The sequence below is a fragment of the Chiloscyllium plagiosum genome, unplaced genomic scaffold (assembly GCF_037043375.1).
Source record: "Chiloscyllium plagiosum isolate Xiang-an unplaced genomic scaffold, Cpla_swu_hap1 HiC_scaffold_38, whole genome shotgun sequence".
Classification (NCBI taxonomy): domain Eukaryota; kingdom Metazoa; phylum Chordata; class Chondrichthyes; order Orectolobiformes; family Hemiscylliidae; genus Chiloscyllium; species Chiloscyllium plagiosum.
The window spans coordinates 33948172-33967400 of NW_028270176.1; the positions used below are offsets into that span (position 1 = coordinate 33948172).

The 19229-nt window shown below is 41.9% G+C and overlaps 1 protein-coding gene across 1 annotated transcript in view; it reads right to left on the minus strand.

The window, feature by feature from the left end:
• Positions 1–19229, minus strand: part of LOC148139427 (retroviral integration site protein Fli-1 homolog) — a gene marked incomplete at its 3' end in the record, with an annotated part of 225756 nt that overhangs the window by 23260 nt on the left and 183267 nt on the right. The window contains exon 2 of the mRNA XM_087980949.1: positions 1921–2120. Coding sequence (XP_087837075.1) covers positions 1921–2120 — 200 coding nt within the window. The remainder of the gene's footprint in view (positions 1–1920; positions 2121–19229) is intronic.

Sequence of the window (19229 nt, forward strand, 5' to 3'; positions counted from 1 at the left end):
ATTGAGGGATACAGAGACTGGAACTGAGCACAGTGCTCCGGGTGTGGGTCTAACTGAGGGATACCGAGACTGGAACTGTGCACAGTGCTCCGAGTGTAAGTGTAATTGAGGGATACAGAGACTGGAACTGTGCACAGTGCTCCGGGTGTGGGTCTGACTGGGGGATACGGAGACTGGATCTGTGCACGGTGCTCCGAGTGTGGGTCTAACTGAGGGATATGGAGACTGGAACTGTGCACGGTGCTCTGTGTGTAGGTCTAACTGAGGGATACAGAGACTGGAATTGTGCACGGTGCTCCGAGTGTGGGTCTAACTGAGGGATACGGAGACTGGAACTGTGCACAGTGCTCCGAGTGTGGGTCTAACTGAGGAATACGGAAACTGGAGCTGTGCACTGAGCTCCCAGTGTGGGTCTATCTGAGGGGTACAGAGACTGGAACTGTGCACAGTGCCCGAAGTGTGGGTCTGACTGAGGGATACGGCGACTGGAACTGTGTACAGTGCTCCGACTGTGGGGTCTGACTGAGGGATACGGAGACTGTAACTGTGCACAGTGCTCCGAGTGTGGGTCTGACTGAGGGATACGGAGCCTGGAAGTGTGCACAGTGCTCCGAGTGTGGGTCTGACTGAGGGATACCGAGACTGGAACTGTGCACGGTGCTCCGAGTGTGGGTCTGACTGAGGGATACGGAGACTGGAACTGTGCACGGTGCTCCGAGTGTGGGTCTGACTGAGGGATACGGAGACTGGAACTGTGCACGGTGCTCCGAGTGTGGGTCTGACTGAGGGATACAGAGACTGGAACTGTGCACGGTGATCCGAGTGTGGGTCTGACTGAGGGATACAGAGACTGGAACTGTGCACGGTGCTCCGAGTGTGGGTCTGACTGAGGGATACAGAGACTGGAACTGTGCACGGTGCTCCGAGTGTGGGTCTGACTGAGGGATACGGAGACTGGAACTGTGCACGGTGCTCCAAGTGTGGGTCTGACCGAGGGATACGGAGACTGGAACTGTGCACGGTGCTCCGAGTGTGGGTCTGACCGAGGGATACAGAGACTGGAACTGTGCAGGGTGCTCCGAGTGTGGGTTTGACTGTGGGATATAGAGATTGGAACTGTGCACAATGCTCCGAGTGTGGGTCTGACCGAGGGATACAGAGACTGGAACTGTGTACAGTGCTCTGAGTGTGGGTCTAACTGAGGGATATAGAGACTGGAACTGTGCACGGTGCTCCGAGTGTGGGTCTGACTGTGGGATACAGAGACTGGAACTGTGCACGGTGCTCCGAGTGTGGGTCTGACTGTGGGATACGGAGACTGGAACTGTGCACGGTGCTCCGAGTGTGGGTCTAACTGAGGGATACGGAGACTGGAACTGTGCACGGTGCTCCGAGTGTTGGTCTGACTGTGGGATACGGAGACTGGAACTGTGCACGGTGCTCCGAGTGTGGGTCTGACTGAGGGATACAGAGACTGGAACTGTGCACGGTGCTCCGAGTGTGGGTCTGACTGAGGGATACGGAGACTGGAACTGCGCACAGTACTCCGAGTGTGGGTCTAACTGAGGGTTACGGAGACTGGAACTGTGCACGGTGCTCCGAGTGTGTGTCTGACTGAGGGATACGGAGACTGGAACTGTGCACGGTGCTCCGAGTGTGGGTCTGACTGAGGGATACAGAGACTGGAACTGTGCACGGTGCTCCGAGTGTGGGTCTAACGTAGGGATACAGAGACTGGAACTGTGCATGGTGCTCCGAGTGTGGGTCTAACTTAGGGATACAGAGACTGGAACTGTGCACGGTGCTCCAAGTGTGGGTCTGACTGACGGATACGGAGACTGGGAATTTAAAGTCTGCTCTCAGAAGGAGATCCGGCCAGTGGTCTGCTCTCTGATTGGTTGCCATTGTTCTGTCATGTACCTTGTGCCGTTCACTTGCTCAGCTTCCCGTTTCACCATTACTCGGGTACTTTGGCAGCTCCAATCCTGTTCAGCCATCTCTGGGCTCCCCTTCCCACTCTGAGAGAAATCGCCCGAGTCAATCTCTGTCTTCATTAGCTGCGACGCAGCATATGATGACTCGTAGAGGACTTGGTCTTCACTGACAACAGAGAGAGCTTCCTGAAGGGAACAAGATGATATTGAAATTCAGATCCTTGGCTCAGCAGTCGTCATCACAGTCTTTGTACCCCTCTCCTGCAGTAAGTTCCCCTTCTCAGGATCAGTTTAGTTTGGCATCATGTTCGGTACACCATTGTGGGCCGAAGGGCCTGTCCCTGTGCTGTACTGTTCGATGGTCTATCGGATCTCCTGTTCCAACTGACCAATAACTGGAATAAACTAAATGAGGGACTTACATTGTACATAATACAATGGAATGGTGCAACTCCATTCCATCAAGGGTTTTTCATTCCAAGAGGTCAATAAACTGAATCACATTTATCTGCGAGTCTCTCAGTTCCCATTGATCAAAAACTTGAACAGTCCCCACCAGCTCATGCTGCAGTAACTACAGACTCGTCCCTCCAATGATTTCCACCAGTTAATTCACTTCAAATTGGTGTCAATAAATATCTGTGTGATCGGCACATCCTCAAGATCAATATTTGATATAATTCCGTCTCAGAAAATTCCATTTCGTACAGCTTATAAACTGAATGAGTCCCTATAAACGGAATATCCAGTTCCAATAGATCACTCACTGGATTAATCACTATCAATGGAATTCTCAGGAGCTGTGGGATAAAGAAATTGATCAATCTCTTGATTGAGACGACCAGTTATTATAGATCAATGATATCAAGAATCTTAAGCAGCAGGATCCCCTGTTCCAATAGATCACTTATCAGAATAATCGAAATTAGTTTCTAAAATACAACAACATAAATTATTCCACCAGGGCGAGCTCTGATCTCAACCAGTCAATAAACAGAATTCTATCTGTGATCTATTCTGACCGTTTCCCTCACCAGCTCATACTGCGATACCTATAGATTAGTCCCTGCAATGATTTTTATCAGTTAATACACACTTTCATATAAATGCACCCTTAAATTAATGCATATCTCTGTGTTCAGCATATGCTCCAGATTAATAATTGGAATAATCTCGATCAGAGAAATCCCCATTTCCTCTGGTTTACCAGCTGAATGAATGTCCATAAACATCAGTAACTGCATTAATCGCCATCAATGGAATCCTCTGTAGCTCTCTGTTAATACATCGAGAAAACTCTTTTAGTGGGACGGCCAGTAATTATAGATCAGTAAATTGAAAAATCCCATCAAAGCAATCCCCAGTTCCAACAGATCACTAACTGCATTAATCGCCATCAATGGAATCCTCAGTAACTCTGAGTTAATAAATTGATAAATCCCCATCAACGAGATGTTCAGTTATTCGTGATCAATAACTACAATAATCTCCATCAATGGGATCTTCTCTTCCTACAGATCACTCAATGGAATAATCTTCATGTGGGAATTCTCCAGGTCCGATAGATCAATAACTGAAATTTTCACATCAACATGATCCCTCTTCCTATAGATCAATAACTGGAATAATCTCAATGATTAGGACCTCCTCTACCTAAAAATCAGGAATCAGCTGGATCTCCTGTTCCTATAAATTAATAATGGGATTAATCTCCAACAGCAGAATCTCATGCTATAGAGTCAGAGAGTCATAGGGCCGTACAGCATGGAAACAGACCCTTTGGCCCAACCCGTCCATGCCGACCAGATATCCCAAACTAATCTCTTCCCACCTGCCAGCACCCGGCCCATATCCCTCCAAACCCTTCCTATTCATATACCCATCCAAATGCCTCTTAAATGTTGCAATTGTACCAACCTCCACCACTTCCTCTGGCAGCTCATTCCATACACGTACCACCCTCTGCGTGAAAAAGTTGCCCCTTAGGTCTCTTTTATATCTTTCCCCTCTCACCCTAAACCTATGCCCCTCTAGTTTTGGACTCCCCCACCCCAGGGAAAAGACTTTGTCCATTTATCCTATCCAAGACCCTCATGATTTTATAACCCTCAAAAGGTCACCCCTCAGCCTCCGATGCTCCAGGGAAAACAGGCCCAGCCTGTTCAGCCTCTCCCTGTAGCTCAGATCCTCCAACCCTGGCAACATCCTTGTAAATCTTTTCTGAACCCTTTCAAGTTTCACAACATCTTTCCGATAGGAAGGAGACCAGAATTGCACACAATATTCCAACAGTGGCCTAACCAATGTCCTGTACAGTCGCAACATGACCTCCCAACTCCTGTACTCAATACTCTGACCAATAAAGGAAAGCACACCAAATGCCTTCTTCACTATCCTATCTACCTGCGACTCCATTTTCAAGGAGCTATGAACCTGCACTCCAAGGTCTCTTTGTTCAGCAACACTCCCTAGGACCTTACCATTAAGTGTATAAGTTCTACTAAGAGTTGCTTTCCCAAAATGCAGCACCTCGCATTTATCTGAATTAACACTATGGCAGTCCCAGTCTATGTTTGGAAAGTTAAAATCCCTTACAAAACTATCCTATTATTCTTACAGATAGCTGAGATCTCCTTACAAATCTGTTTCTCAATTTCCCTCTGATTATTGGGGGGTCTATAATGCAATCCCAATAAGGTGATCATCCCTTTCTTATTTCTCAGTTCCACCCAAATAACTTCCCTGGATGTATTTCCGGGAATATCCTCCCTCAGTACAGCTGTAATGCTGTCCCTTATCAAAAGCACCACTCCCCCTCCTCTCTTGCCTCCCTTTCTATCCTTCCTGTAGCATTTGTATCCTGGAACATTCAGCTGCCAGTCCTGCCCATCCCTGAGCCATGTTTCTGTAATTGCTATGATATCCCAGTCCCATGTTCCTAACCATGCCCTGAGTTCATCTGCCTTCCCTGTTAGGCCCCTTGCATTGAATTAAATGCAGTTTAATTTATTAGTCCTACCTTGTCCCTGCCTGCCCTGACTGTTTGACTCACTTCTGTTCTCAGCTGTACCCATCTCAGATCGATCTCTTTCCTCACTATCTCCTTGGGTCCCACCCCCCCCCCCCCCCACCTTACTAGTTTAAATCCTCCCGAACAGTTCTAGCAAACTTCCCTGCCAGTATGTTAGTCCCCTTCCAATTTAGGTGCAATCTGTCCTTCTTGTACAGGTCACTTCTACCCCAAAAGAGATCCCAATGATCCAAAAATGTGAATTCTTCTCCCATACACCAGCTCCTCAGCCATGCATTCCTCTGCTCTATCCTCCTATTCCTGCCCTCACTAGCTCATAGCACTGGGAGTAATCCAGATATTACTACCCTTGAGGACCTCCTTTTTAAATTTCTGCCTAACTCTCTGTAATCTCCCTTCAGAGTCTCAACCTTTTCCCTTCCAATGTCGTTGGTTCCAATGTGGACAATGACCTGCTGCTGGCCCCTCTCCCCGGTGAGAACATTCTGCACCCTCTCTGAGACATCCTTGATCCTGGCACCAGGGAAACAACTCACCATTCTGCTTTTTCACTGCTGGCCACAGAAACGTCTGTCTGTGCCTCGGACTACAGAATCCCCTAATACAATCAATCTCTTGGAACCCGACGTATCCCTTGTTGCATTGGAGCCAGTCTCCGTACCAGAAACTTGGCTGTGCGTGCTACGTTCCTCTGAGAATCCATCACCCCTGACATTTTCCAAAACAGCATACCTGTTTGAAATGGGGATAGCCAGAGAAGGCTCCTGCACTATCTGCCTACCTCTCTTACCTTTCCTGGAGTTAACCCATCTATGTGACTGTATCTGTGAATTTTCCCCCTTCCTATAACTGCCATCCATCACACCCCCTCGCTCTTGTAAATTCCTCAGTGCTGCTAACTATCGCTCCAACTGATCCATTCGATCTGACAGGATTCACAACCAAAGATACTTCCTGCAGATATAAACCTTAGTAACACGTAAACTCTTCCTAAACTCCCACATCTGATAAGAAAACATCTCACTCCATTAAAGGGCCATTGTTCCTATAGATCAATAACTGGAATAGTTTCCACTGGGGGGAGGGGGTTTCCCCTGCTCCTAAATCAGTGTGTTTACAATTTTATAAATACAAGGACGTGATGGGGAGCTTTCATCTCAGCCGATCAATAAATTGAACTTTATATGTGATTGGGACCTATAGTTTCCATAGATCAATGTCTTGAACAGCCCCCACCTGCTCACACTGCAATACCTATGGACTAGCACCTGCAATTATTCTCACCTGTCAATTCACACGTGCGTATAGATGCACCCCTGAATTAATGCATACCTCATTCAGCGGATTCTCTCGGCTCCAAGCTGAATGGAACCCTACAAACAGGATCTCCCGATCAGTGGCTGCATTAACCAGCATCAATGGAATCGTCTGTAGCTGTGGGATAATAAACTGCTGAACCCCATCAATGGGGCAGCCAGTAATTACATAACAATGAAGTTGCTGTGGTTCTGCTCGCCGAGCTGGAAGTTTTTGTTGCAAACGTTTTCATCCCCTGTCTAGGTGACATCATCAGTGCTTGGGAGCCTCCTGCAAAGCGCTTCTTTGATGTTTCCTCCGGTGTTTATAGTGATCTGTCCCTGCCGCTTCCGGTTGTCAGTTTCAGCTGTCCGCTGTAGTGGTTGGTATATTGGGTCCAGGTCGATGTGTTTGTTGATGGAGTTTGTGGATGAGTGCCATGCTTCTAGGAATTCCCTGGCTGTTCTCTGTTTGGCTTGCCCTATAATGGTAGTGTTGTCCCAGTCGAATTCATGTTGCTTGTCGTCTACGTGTGTGGCTACTAGGGATAGCTGGTCGTGGCGTTTCGTGGCTAGTTAATGTTCGTGCATGCGGATCGTTAGCTGTCTTCCTGTTTGTCCTATATAATGTTTTGTGCAGTCCTTGCATGGTATTTTGTAGTGTATAAATTCCCATGCAAGGACTGCACAAAACACTACATAGGACAAACAGGAAGACAGCTAACGATCCGCATCTATGAACACCAACTAGCCACGAAACGACACGACCAGCTATCCCTAGTAGCCACACACGCAGACAACAAGCAACATGAATTCGACTGGGACAACACTACTATCATAGGGCAAGCCAGACAGAGAACAGCCAGGGAATTCCTAGAGGCATGGCACTCATCCACAAACTCCATCAACAAACACATCGACCTGGACCCAATATACCAACCACTACAGCGGACAGCTGAAACTGACAACCGGAAGCGGCAGGGACAGACCACTATAAACACCGGAGGAAACATCAAAGAAGCGCTTCGCAGGAGGCTCCCAAGCACTGATGGTGTCGCCTAGCCAGGGAACAAAAACGTTTGCAACAAAAACTTCCAGCTCGGCGAACAGAACCACAGCAACGAGCACCCGAGCTACAAATCTTCGCACAAACTTTGAATAACAATGAAGTGAAAACAGGGGCAGCAGCAGAATGCTCTGTTCCTATAGATCAATAACGAAAATAATCGAGAACGGGGGGGGGGGGGGGTCTAGTTCCATGATCAATATCACCTCCATTGCAGACAGTGGTTCTAATTTAGAAGAATGGGCTGGGGGAGGAAGGGGGGGGTGGTACATCATAATGGATGGATGATGGAAATCGATGTGACCGAAGCAGGGAGGGTAATTTCACTGGCCCGGGGGGAGCTGGAACGTGGGGGCACGGCCTCACCATCCCGGGGGGACGGGGGATGGATTCCAGATGGAGCTGAGGAGGAACTGCAGCTCGCAGAGGGTCGGGAATCTCTCTGCCCAGATCCGGCTATCCCCCTCAGATGGTTTTAACGGGAAGGTGCATTTTGGAACAGGAAAGGGATGAAGGGTGAGGGTGAGAGGGTGGGGAACTGGAGTTGGGGACCAGGAAAGATCAGCCACGAATGGGACAACAGCCTGGAGGGGCTGAATGGCCTGCTCCTTCTCCCATTTCTGATGTTTTTACATTCCATTTGGAGATCTCCTATTCCTACAGATGGGCAGTTGGAATATTCTTAAACAGCAGGATTTCCTGTTCCTAATGATCAATAACTAGAATAGTTTCCATCAGCAGGGTCTCTTGTTCATATACAGCAATGATGGGAATTATCTCCGTTACCAGGATTTCATATTCCTATACACCAAGAACTGGAAAAATCTCAACCTGGGCAGTTTGCAGTTTCTTAGATGTAATAATATACACTTTCCACTAGGCTGCACTCCCATCTGAACAGATCCACTTCCTATAGATAAATAACACAGTAATATCGATCACCATCCTGGCCTGTTCCTACAGATTAATAACACAATCATCTCCATCAGCAGGCTGTCCTGTTCCTATAGGTTAATAACACAATAATCTCCATCATCAGACTGTCCTGTTCCTATAGATTAAAAACACAATAATCTCCAACAGCATGCTATCCTGTTACTATAGATTAATAACACAATAATCTCCATCAGCAGGCTGTCCTGTTACTATAGATTAATAACACAATAATCTCCAGCAGCAGGCTGTCCTGTTTCTATAGATTAATAACACAATAATATACAGCAGCAGGCAGTCCTGTTTCTATAGATTAATAACACAATAATCTCCATCTGCAGGCTGTCCTGTTGCTATAGATTAATAACACAATAATCTCCATCAGCAGGCTGTCCTGTTCCTATAGATTAATAACACAATAATCTCCATCAGCAGGCTGTCCTGTTCCTATAGATTAATAACACAATAATCTCCATCAGCAGGCTGTCCTGTTCCTATAGATTAATAACACAATAATCTCCAGCAGCAGGCTGTCCTGTTCCTATAGATTAATAACACAATAATCTACGTCACCAGGCAGTCCTGTTCCTATAGATTAATAACACAATAATCACCTTCAGCAGGCTGTCCTGTTCCTATAGATTAATAACACAATAATCTCCATCAGCAGGCTGTCATGTTCCTATAGATTAATAACACAGTAATCTCCATCAGCATGCTGTCCTGCGCCTATAGATTAATATCAAAATAATCACCTTCAGCAGGCTGTCCTGTTCCTATAGATTAATAACACACTAATCTCCATCAGCAGGCTGTCCTGTTCCTATAGATTAATAACACAATAATCTCCATCAGCAGGCTGTCCTGTTCCTATAGATTAATAACACAATAATCTCCATCAGCAGGCTGTCCTGTTCCTATAGATTAATAACACAATAATCTCCATCAGCAGGCTGTCCTGTTCCTATAGATTAATAACACAATAATCACCTTCAGCAGGCTGTCCTGTTCCTATAGATTAATAACACAACAATCTCCAGCAGCAGGCTGTCCTGTTCCTATAGATTAATAATACAAACATCTCCAGCAGCAGGCTATCCTGTTCCTATAGATTAATAACACAATAATCTACATCACCAGGCTGTCCTGTTCCTATAGATTAATAACACAATAATCTCCATCAGCATGCTGTCCTGTACCTATAGATTAATAATACAATAAACTCCATAAGCATGTTTTCCTGTTCCTATAGATTAATAACACAATAATCTCGATCAGCAGGCTGTCCTGTTCGAATACATTAATAACACGGAACCATCCATCAGCAGGCTGTCCCGTTCCTATACGCTAATAAAACAATAATCTCCATCCGCAGGCTGTCCTGTTCCTATAGATTAATAACACAATAAAACCCAACAGCTGGCTGTCCTGTTCCTATAGATTAATAATACAATAAACTCCATCAGCATGTTGTCCTGTTCCTATAGATTAATAACACAATAATATCCATCAGCAGGCTGCCCTGTTCCTATAGGTTAATAACACAATAATCTCCATCAGCAGGCTGTCCTGTTCCTATAGATTAATAACACAATAATCTCCATCAGCAGGCTGTCCTGTTCCTATAGATTATTAACACAATAATCTCCATCCGCAGGCTGTCCTGTTCCTATAGATTAATAACACAATAATCTCCATCAGCATGCTGTCCTTTTCCCTATAGATTAATAACACAATAATCTCCATCAGCAGGCTGTCCTGTTCCTATAGAATAATAACACAATAATCTGAATCAGCAGGTTGCCCTGTTCCTATAGATTAATAACATAATAATCTCCATCAGCAGGCTGTCCTGTTCCTATAGATTAATAACACACTAATATCCATCAGCATGCTGTCCTGTTCCTATAGATTAATAACACAATAATCACCTTCAGCAGGCTGTCCTGTTCCTATAGATTAATAACACAATAATCTCCATCAGCAGGCTGTCCTGTTCCTATAGATTAATAACACAATAATCTCCATCAGCAGGCTGTCCTGTTCCTATAGAATAATAACACAATAATCTGAATCAGCAGGTTGCCCTGTTCCTATAGATTAATAACATAATAATCTCCATCAGCAGGCTGTCCTGTTCCTATAGATTAATAACACACTAATATCCATCAGCATGCTGTCCTGTTTCTATAGATTAATAACACAATAATCTCCATCAGCAGGCTGTCCTGTTCCTATAGATTAATAACACAATAATCTCCATCAGCAGGCTGTCCTGTTCCTATAGAATAATAACACAATAATCTGAATCAGCAGGTTGCCCTGTTCCTATAGATTAATAACATAAAAATCTCCATCAGCAGGCTGTCCAGTTCCTATAGATTAATAACACAATAATCTCCATCAGCAGGCTGTCCTGTTCCTATAGATTAATAACACACTAATCTCCATCAGCATGCTGTCCAGTTCCTATAGATTAATAACACAATAATCTCCATCAGCAGGCTGCCCTGTTCCTATAGATAAATAACGCAATAATCTCCATCAGCATGCTGCCCTGTTCCTATAGGTTAATAACACAATAATCTCCATCAGCATGCTGTCCTGTTCCTATAGATTAATAACACAATAATCTGAATCAGCAGGCTGTCCTGTTCCTATAGATTAATAACACAATAATCTCCATCAGCATGCTGTCCGGTTCCTATAGATTCATAACACAATAATCTCCATCAGAATGCTGTCCTTTTCCCTATAGATTAATAACACAATAATCTCCATCAGCAGGCTGTCCTGTTCCTATAGATTAATAACACAATAATCTGAATCAGCAGCCTGTCCCGTTCCTATAGATTAATAACATAATAATCCCCATCAGCAGGCTGTCCTGTTTGAATACATTAATAACGCGGTAACATCCATCAGCATGCTGTCCTGTTCCTATAGGTAAATAACACAATAATCTCCATCAGCGGGCAGTCCTGTTCCTATAGATTAATAACACAATAATCTCCATCAGCAGGCTGTCCTGTTCCTATAGATTAACAATACAATAAACTCCATCAGCATGTTGTCCGGTTCCTATAGATTAATACCACAATAATCTCGATCAGCAGGCTGTCCTGTTCGAATACATTAATAACACGGAACCATCCATCAGCATGCTGTCCTGTTCCTATAGATTAATAAAACAATAATCTCCATCTGCAGGCTGTCCTGTTCCTATAGATTAATAACACAATAATCCCCATCAGCAGGATTTCCTGTTCCAATAGATTAATAATACAATAAACTCCATCAGCATGTTGTCCTGTTCCTATAGACTAATAACACAATAATATCCATCAGCAGGCTGCCCTGTTCCTATAGGTTAATAACACAATAACCTCCATCAGCATGCTGTCCTGTTCCTATAGATTAATAACACAATAATCTGAATCAGCAGGCTGCCCTGTTCCTATAGATTAATAACACAATAATCTCCATCAGCAGGCTATCCTGTTCCTATAGATTAATAACACAATAATCTCCATAGGAATGCTGGCCTTTTCCCTATAGATTAATAACACAATAATCTCCATCAGCAGGCTGTCCTGTTCCTATAGATTAATAACACAATAATCTGAATCAGCAGGCTGCCCCGTTCTTATAGATTAATAACATAATAATCTCCATCAGCAGGCTGTCCTGTCCCTATAGATTAATAACACAATAATCTCCATCAGCAGGCTGTCCTGTTCCTATAGATTAATAACACAATAATCTCCATCAGCATGCTGTCCTGTTTCTAGAGATTAATAACACAATAATCTCCATCAGCAGGCTGTCCGGTTCCTATAGATTAATAACACAATAATCTCCATCAGCAGGCTGTCCAGTTCGTATAGCTTAATAACACAATAATCCACATCACCAGGCTGTCCTGTTCCTATTGATTAATAACACAATAATCTCCATCATCATGCAGTCCTGTTCCTATAGATTAATAAAACAATAATCTGAATCAGCAGGCTGCCCTGTTCCTATACATTAATAACGCAACAATCTCCATCAGCAGGCTGTCCTGTTCCTATAGATTAATAACACAGTAATCTCCATCAGCAGGCTGTCCCGTTCCTATAGATTAATAACACACTAATCTCCATCAGCAGAATGTCCTGTTCCTATAGATTAATAACACACTAATCTCCATCAGCATGCTGTCCTGTTCCTATAGATTAATAACACAATAATCTCCATCAGCATGCTGTCCTGTTCCTATAGATTAATAACACAATAATCTCCATCAGCAGGCTGTCCTGTTCCTATAGATTAATAACACAATAATCTCCATCAGCAGGCTGTCCTGTCCCTATAGATTAATAACACAATAATCTCCATCAGCAGGCTGTCCTGTTCCTATAGATTAATAACACAATAATTTCCATCAGCAGGCTATCCTGCTCCTTTAGCTTAATACCACAATTATCTCCATCAGTAGGCTGTCCTGTTCCTATAGATTAATAACACAAAAATCTCGATCAGCAGTCTGTCCTGTTCAAAGACATGAATAACACTGTACCATCCATCAGCATGCTGTCCTGTTCCTATAGATTAATAACACACTAATCTCCATCAGCAGGCTGTCCTGTTCCTATAGGTTAATAACACAATAATCTCCATCAGCATGCTGTCCTGTTCCTATTGGTAAATAACACAATAATCTCCATCAGCAGGCTGTCCTGTTCCTATAGATTAATAACACAATAATCTCCATCAGCATGCTGTCCTATTCCTATAGATTAATAATACAATAATCTCCATCAGCAGGCAGTCCAGTTCCTATAGATTAATAACACAATAATGTCCATCAGCAGGCTGTCCTGTTTCTATAGATTAATAACACAATAATTTTCATCAGCAGGTTGTCCTGTTTCGATAGATTAATAACACAGTAATCTCCACCAGCTTGCTGTCCTGTTCCTATAGATTAATAACACAATAGTCTCCATCAGCAGGCTGTCCTGTTCCTATAGATTAATAACACAATAATCTCCATCAGCAGGCTGTCCTGTTCCTATAGATTAATAACACAATAATCTCCATCAGCAGGCTGTCCTGTTTCTATAGATTAATAACACAATAATTTCCATCAGCAGGTTGACCTGTTTCTATAGATTAATAAGAAAGTAATTTCCATCAGCATGCTGTCCTGTTCCTATAGATTAGTAAGAACAATAATTTCCATCAGCAGGCTGTCCTGTTCCTATAGATTAATAACACAATAATCTCCATCAGCATGCTGTCCTGTTCCTATAGATTAATAACAAAGTAATTTCCATCAGCATGCTGTCCTGTTCCTATAGATTAGTAAGAACAATAATTTCCATCAGCAGGCTGTCCTGTTCCTATAGGTTAATAACTCAATACTCTCCATCAGCATGCTGTCCTGTTCCTATAGATTAATAACACAATAATCCCCATCAGCATGCTGTCCTGATCCTATAGATTAATAACACAATGATCTCCATCAGCAGGCTGCCCTGCGCCTATAGATTAATAACACAATAATCTCCATCAGCAGGCTGTCCTGTTCCTATAGATTAATAACACAATAACCTCCATCAGCATGCTGTCTTGTTCCTATAGATTAATAACACAATAAACTCGATCAGCATGTTGTCCCGTTACTATAGATTAATAACACACTAATTTCCATCAGCAGGCTGTCCTGTTCCTATAGATTAATAACACAATAAACTCCATCAGCATGTTGTCCTGTTCCTATAGATTAATAACACAATATTCTCCATCAGCATTTTGTCCTGTTCCTATAGATTAATAACACAATAATTTCCATCAGCAGGTTGACCTGTTTCTATAGATTAATAACAAAGTAATTTCCATCAGCATGCAGTCCTGTTCCTATAGATTAATAACACAATAATCTCCATCAGCAGGCTGTCCTGTTTCTATAGATTAATAACACAATAATTTCCATCAGCAGGTTGACCTGTTCCTATAGATTAATTACACAATATTCTCCATCTGCAGGCTGTCCTGTTCCTATAGATTAATAACACAAAAATCTCCATCAGAAGGCTGTCCTGTTCCTATAGATTAATAGCACAATAATCTCCATCAGCAGGCTGTCCTGATCCTATAGATTAATATAACAATAATCTTTATCAGCAGGCTGCTCTGTTCCTATAGATTAATAACACAATAATCCCCATCAGCATGCTGTCCTGATCCTATAGATTAATAACACAATAATCTCCATCAGCAGGCTGTCCTGCGCCTATAGATTAATAACACAATAATCTCCATCAGCAGGCTGTCCTGTTCCTATAGATTAATAACACAATAACCTCCATCAGCATGCTGTCTTGTTCCTATAGATTAACAACACAATAAACTCGATCAGCATGTTGTCCTGTTACTATAGATTAATAACACAATAATTTCCATCAGCAGGCTGTCCTGATCCTATAGATTAATATAACAATAATCTTTATCAGCAGGCTGCTCTGTTCCTATAGATTAATAACACAATAATCCCCATCAGCATGCTGTCCTGATCCTATAGATTAATAACACACTAATTTCCATCAGCAGGCTGTCCTGTTCCTATAGATTAATAACACAATAAACTCCATCAGCATGTTGTCCTGTTCCTATAGATTAATAACACAATATTCCCCATCAGCATTTTGTCCTGTTCCTATAGGTTAATAACACAATAATCTCCATCAGCAGGCTGTCCTGTTCCTCTAGATTAATAACACAATAATTTCCATCAGCAGGTTGACCTGTTTCTATAGATTAATAACAAAGTAATTTCCATCAGCATGCTGTCCTGTTCCTATAGATTAATAACACAATAATCTCCATCAGTAGGCAGTCCTGTTTCTATAGATTAATAACACAATAATTTCCATCAGCAGGTTGACCTGTTTCTATAGATTAATAACAAAGTAATTTCCATCAGCATGCTGTCCTGTTCCTATAGATTAATAACACAATAATATCCATCAGCTTGCTGTCCTGTTCCGATAGATTAATTACACAATATTCTCCATCTGCAGGCTGTCCTGTTCCTATAGATTAATAACACAAAAATCTCCATCAGAAGGCTGTCCTGTTCCTATAGATTAATAGCACAATAATCTCCATCAGCAGGCTGTCCTGATCCTATAGATTAATATAACAATAATCTGAATCAGCAGGCTGCTCTGTTCCTATAGATTAATAACATAATAATCTCCATCAGCAGGCTGTCCTGTTCCGATAGATTAATAACACAGTAATCTCCATCAGCGTGCTGTCCTGTTCCTATAGATTAATAACACAATAATCTCCATCAGCACGCTGTCCTGTTCCTATAGATTAATAACACAATAATCTCCATCAGCAGGCTGTCCTGTTTCTAGAGATTAATAACACACTAATTTCCATCAGCAGGCTGTCCTGTTCCTATAGATTAATAACACAATAAACTCCATCAGCATGTTGTCCTGTTCCTATAGATTAATAACACAATATTCCCCATCAGCATTTTGTCCTGTTCCTATAGGTTAATAACACAATAATCTCCATCAGCAGGCTGTCCTGTTCCTCTAGATTAATAACACAATAATTTCCATCAGCAGGTTGACCTGTTTCTATAGATTAATAACAAAGTAATTTCCATCAGCATGCTGTCCTGTTCCTATAGATTAATAACACAATAATCTCCATCAGCAGGCAGTCCTGTTTCTATAGATTAATAACACAATAATTTCCATCAGCAGGTTGACCTGTTTCTATAGATTAATAACAAAGTAATTTCCATCAGCATGCTGTCCTGTTCCTATAGATTAATAACACAATAATATCCATCAGCTTGCTGTCCTGTTCCGATAGATTAATTACACAATATTCTCCATCTGCAGGCTGTCCTGTTCCTATAGATTAATAACACAAAAATCTCCATCAGAAGGCTGTCCTGTTCCTATAGATTAATAGCACAATAATCTCCATCAGCAGGCTGTCCTGATCCTATAGATTAATATAACAATAATCTGAATCAGCAGGCTGCTCTGTTCCTATAGATTAATAACATAATAATCTCCATCAGCAGGCTGTCCTGTTCCGATAGATTAATAACACAGTAATCTCCATCAGCGTGCTGTCCTGTTCCTATAGATTAATAACACAATAATCTCCATCAGCACGCTGTCCTGTTCCTATAGATTAATAACACAATAATCTCCATCAGCAGGCTGTCCTGTTTCTATAGATCAATAACACACTAATCTCCATCAGCAGGCTGTCCTATTCCTATAGATTAATAACACAATAATCTCCATCAGCAGGCTGTCCAGTTTCTATAGGTTAATAACAAAGTAATCTCCATCAGCAGGCTGTCCTGTTCCTACAGGTTAATAACACAATAATCTACATCACCAGACTGTCCAGTTCCTACAGATTAATAAAACATAAACTCCATCAGCAGGCTGTCCTGTTTCTATAGATTAATAACTCAATAATCCCCATCAGCATGCTGTCCTGATTCTATAGATTAGTAACAAAAAAATCTCGATCAGCAGGATGTCCTGTTTCTATAGATTAATAACTCAATAATCTCCATCAGCAGTCTGTCCTGTTCCTATAGATTCATAACACAATAACTCACATCAGCAGGTTGATCTGTTTCTATAGATTAGGAACAAAAAAATCTTGATCAGCATGCTGTCCTGTTCCTATAGATTAATAACACAATAATCTCCATCAGCATGCTGTCCTGTTCCTATAGATTCATAACACAATAATCTCCATCAGCAGGCTGTCCTGTTCCTATAGGTTCATAACACAATAACTCACATCAGCAGGTTGATCTGTTTCTATAAATTAATAACAAAGTAATTTCCATCAGCATGCTGTCCTGTTTCCATAGATTAATAACTCAATAATCCCCATCAGCATGTTGTCCTGATTCTATAGATTAGGAACAAAAAAATCTCGATCAGCAGGCTGTCCTGTTCCTTTAGATTAATAACACAATAATCTCCATCAGCATGCTGTCCTGTTCCTATAGATTAATAACACAGTAATCTCCATCAGCATACTGTCCTGTTCCTATAGATTCATAACACAATAACTCACATCAGCAGGTTGATCTGTTTCTATAGATTAATAACAAAGTAATTTCCATCAGCATGCTGTCCGGTTCCTATAGATTAATAACAAAATAATCTCCATCAGCAGGCTGTCCTGTTCCTATAGATTAATAACACAATAATCTCCATCAGCAGGCTGTCCTGTTCCTATAGGTTAATAACACAGTAATCTCCATCGGCAGGCTGTCCTGTTCCTATAGATTAAAAACACAATAATCTCCAACAGCATGCTATCCTGTTACTATAGATAAATAACACAATAATCTCCACCTGCAGGCTGTCCTTTTCCCTATAGATTAATAACACAATAATCTCCATCAGCAGGCTGTCCTGTTCCTATAGATTAATAACACAATAATCTCCATCAGCAGGCTGTCCTGTTCCTATAGATTAATAACACACTAATCTCCATCAGCATGCTGTCCTGTTCCTATAGATTAATAACACAATAATCTCCATCAGCAGGCAGTCTTTTTCCTATAGATTAGTAACACAGTAATCTCTATCAGCAGGCTGACCTGTTCCTATAGATTAATAACACAATAAACTAAATCAGCAGGCTGCCCTGTTCCTATAGATTAATAACACAATAATCTCCATCAGCATGCTGTCCTGTTACTATACATTAATAACACAATAATCTCCTACAGCAGGCAGTCTTGTTCCTATAGATTAATAACACAGTAATCTCCATCAGCGGGCTGTCCTGTTCCTATACATTAATACCACAATAATCACCATCAGCAGGCTGTCCAGTTCCTATAGATTAATAACACAATAATCTCCATCGGCAGGCTGTGCTGTTCGTATAGATTACTAAAACAATAATCTGAATCAGCAGGCTGCCCTGTTCCGATAGATTAATAACACAATAATCTCCATCAGCAGGTTGTCCAGTTCCTATAGATTAATAACACAATAATCTCCATCGGCAGGCTGTCCTGTTCCTATAGATTAATAACACAATAATCTCCATCAGCATGCTGTCCTGTTCCTATAGATTAATAACACACTAATCTCCATCAGCAGGCTGTCCTGCTCCTATAGATTAATAACACAATAATCTCCATCAGCAGGCTGTCCTGTTCCAATAGGTTAATAACACAATAATCTATATCACCAGACTGTCCAGTTCCTATCGATTAATAAAACATAATCTCCATCAGCAGGATATCCTGTTTCTATAGATTAATAACTCAATAATCCTCATCAGCATGTTGTCCTGATTCTATAGATTAGGAACAAAAAAATCTCGATCAGCAGGCTGTCCTGTTCCTTTAGATTAATAACACAATAATCTCCATCAGCATGCTGTCCTGTTCCTATAGATTAATAACACAGTAATCTCCATCAGCATACTGTCCTGTTCCTACAGATTCATAACACAATAACTCACATCAGCAGGTTGATCTGTTTCTATAGATTAATAACAAAGTAATTTCCATCAGCATGCTGTCCGGTTCCTATAGATTAATAACACAATAATCTCCATCAGCAGGCTGTCCTGTTCCTATAGATTAATAACACAATAATCTCCATCAGCAGGCTGTCCTGTTCCTATAGGTTAATAACACAATAATCGCCAGCAGCAGGCTGTCCAGTTTCTATAGATTAATAACACAATAATCTCCAGCAGCAGGCTGTCCAGTTTCTATAGATTAATAACACACTAATTTCCATCAGCAGGCTGTCCTGTTCCTATAGATTAATAACACAACAAACTCCATCAGCATGTTGTCCTGTCCCGATAGATTAATAACACAATATTCTCCATCAGCAGGTTGTCCAGTTTCTATAGATAAATAACACAATATTCTCCATCAGCATGCT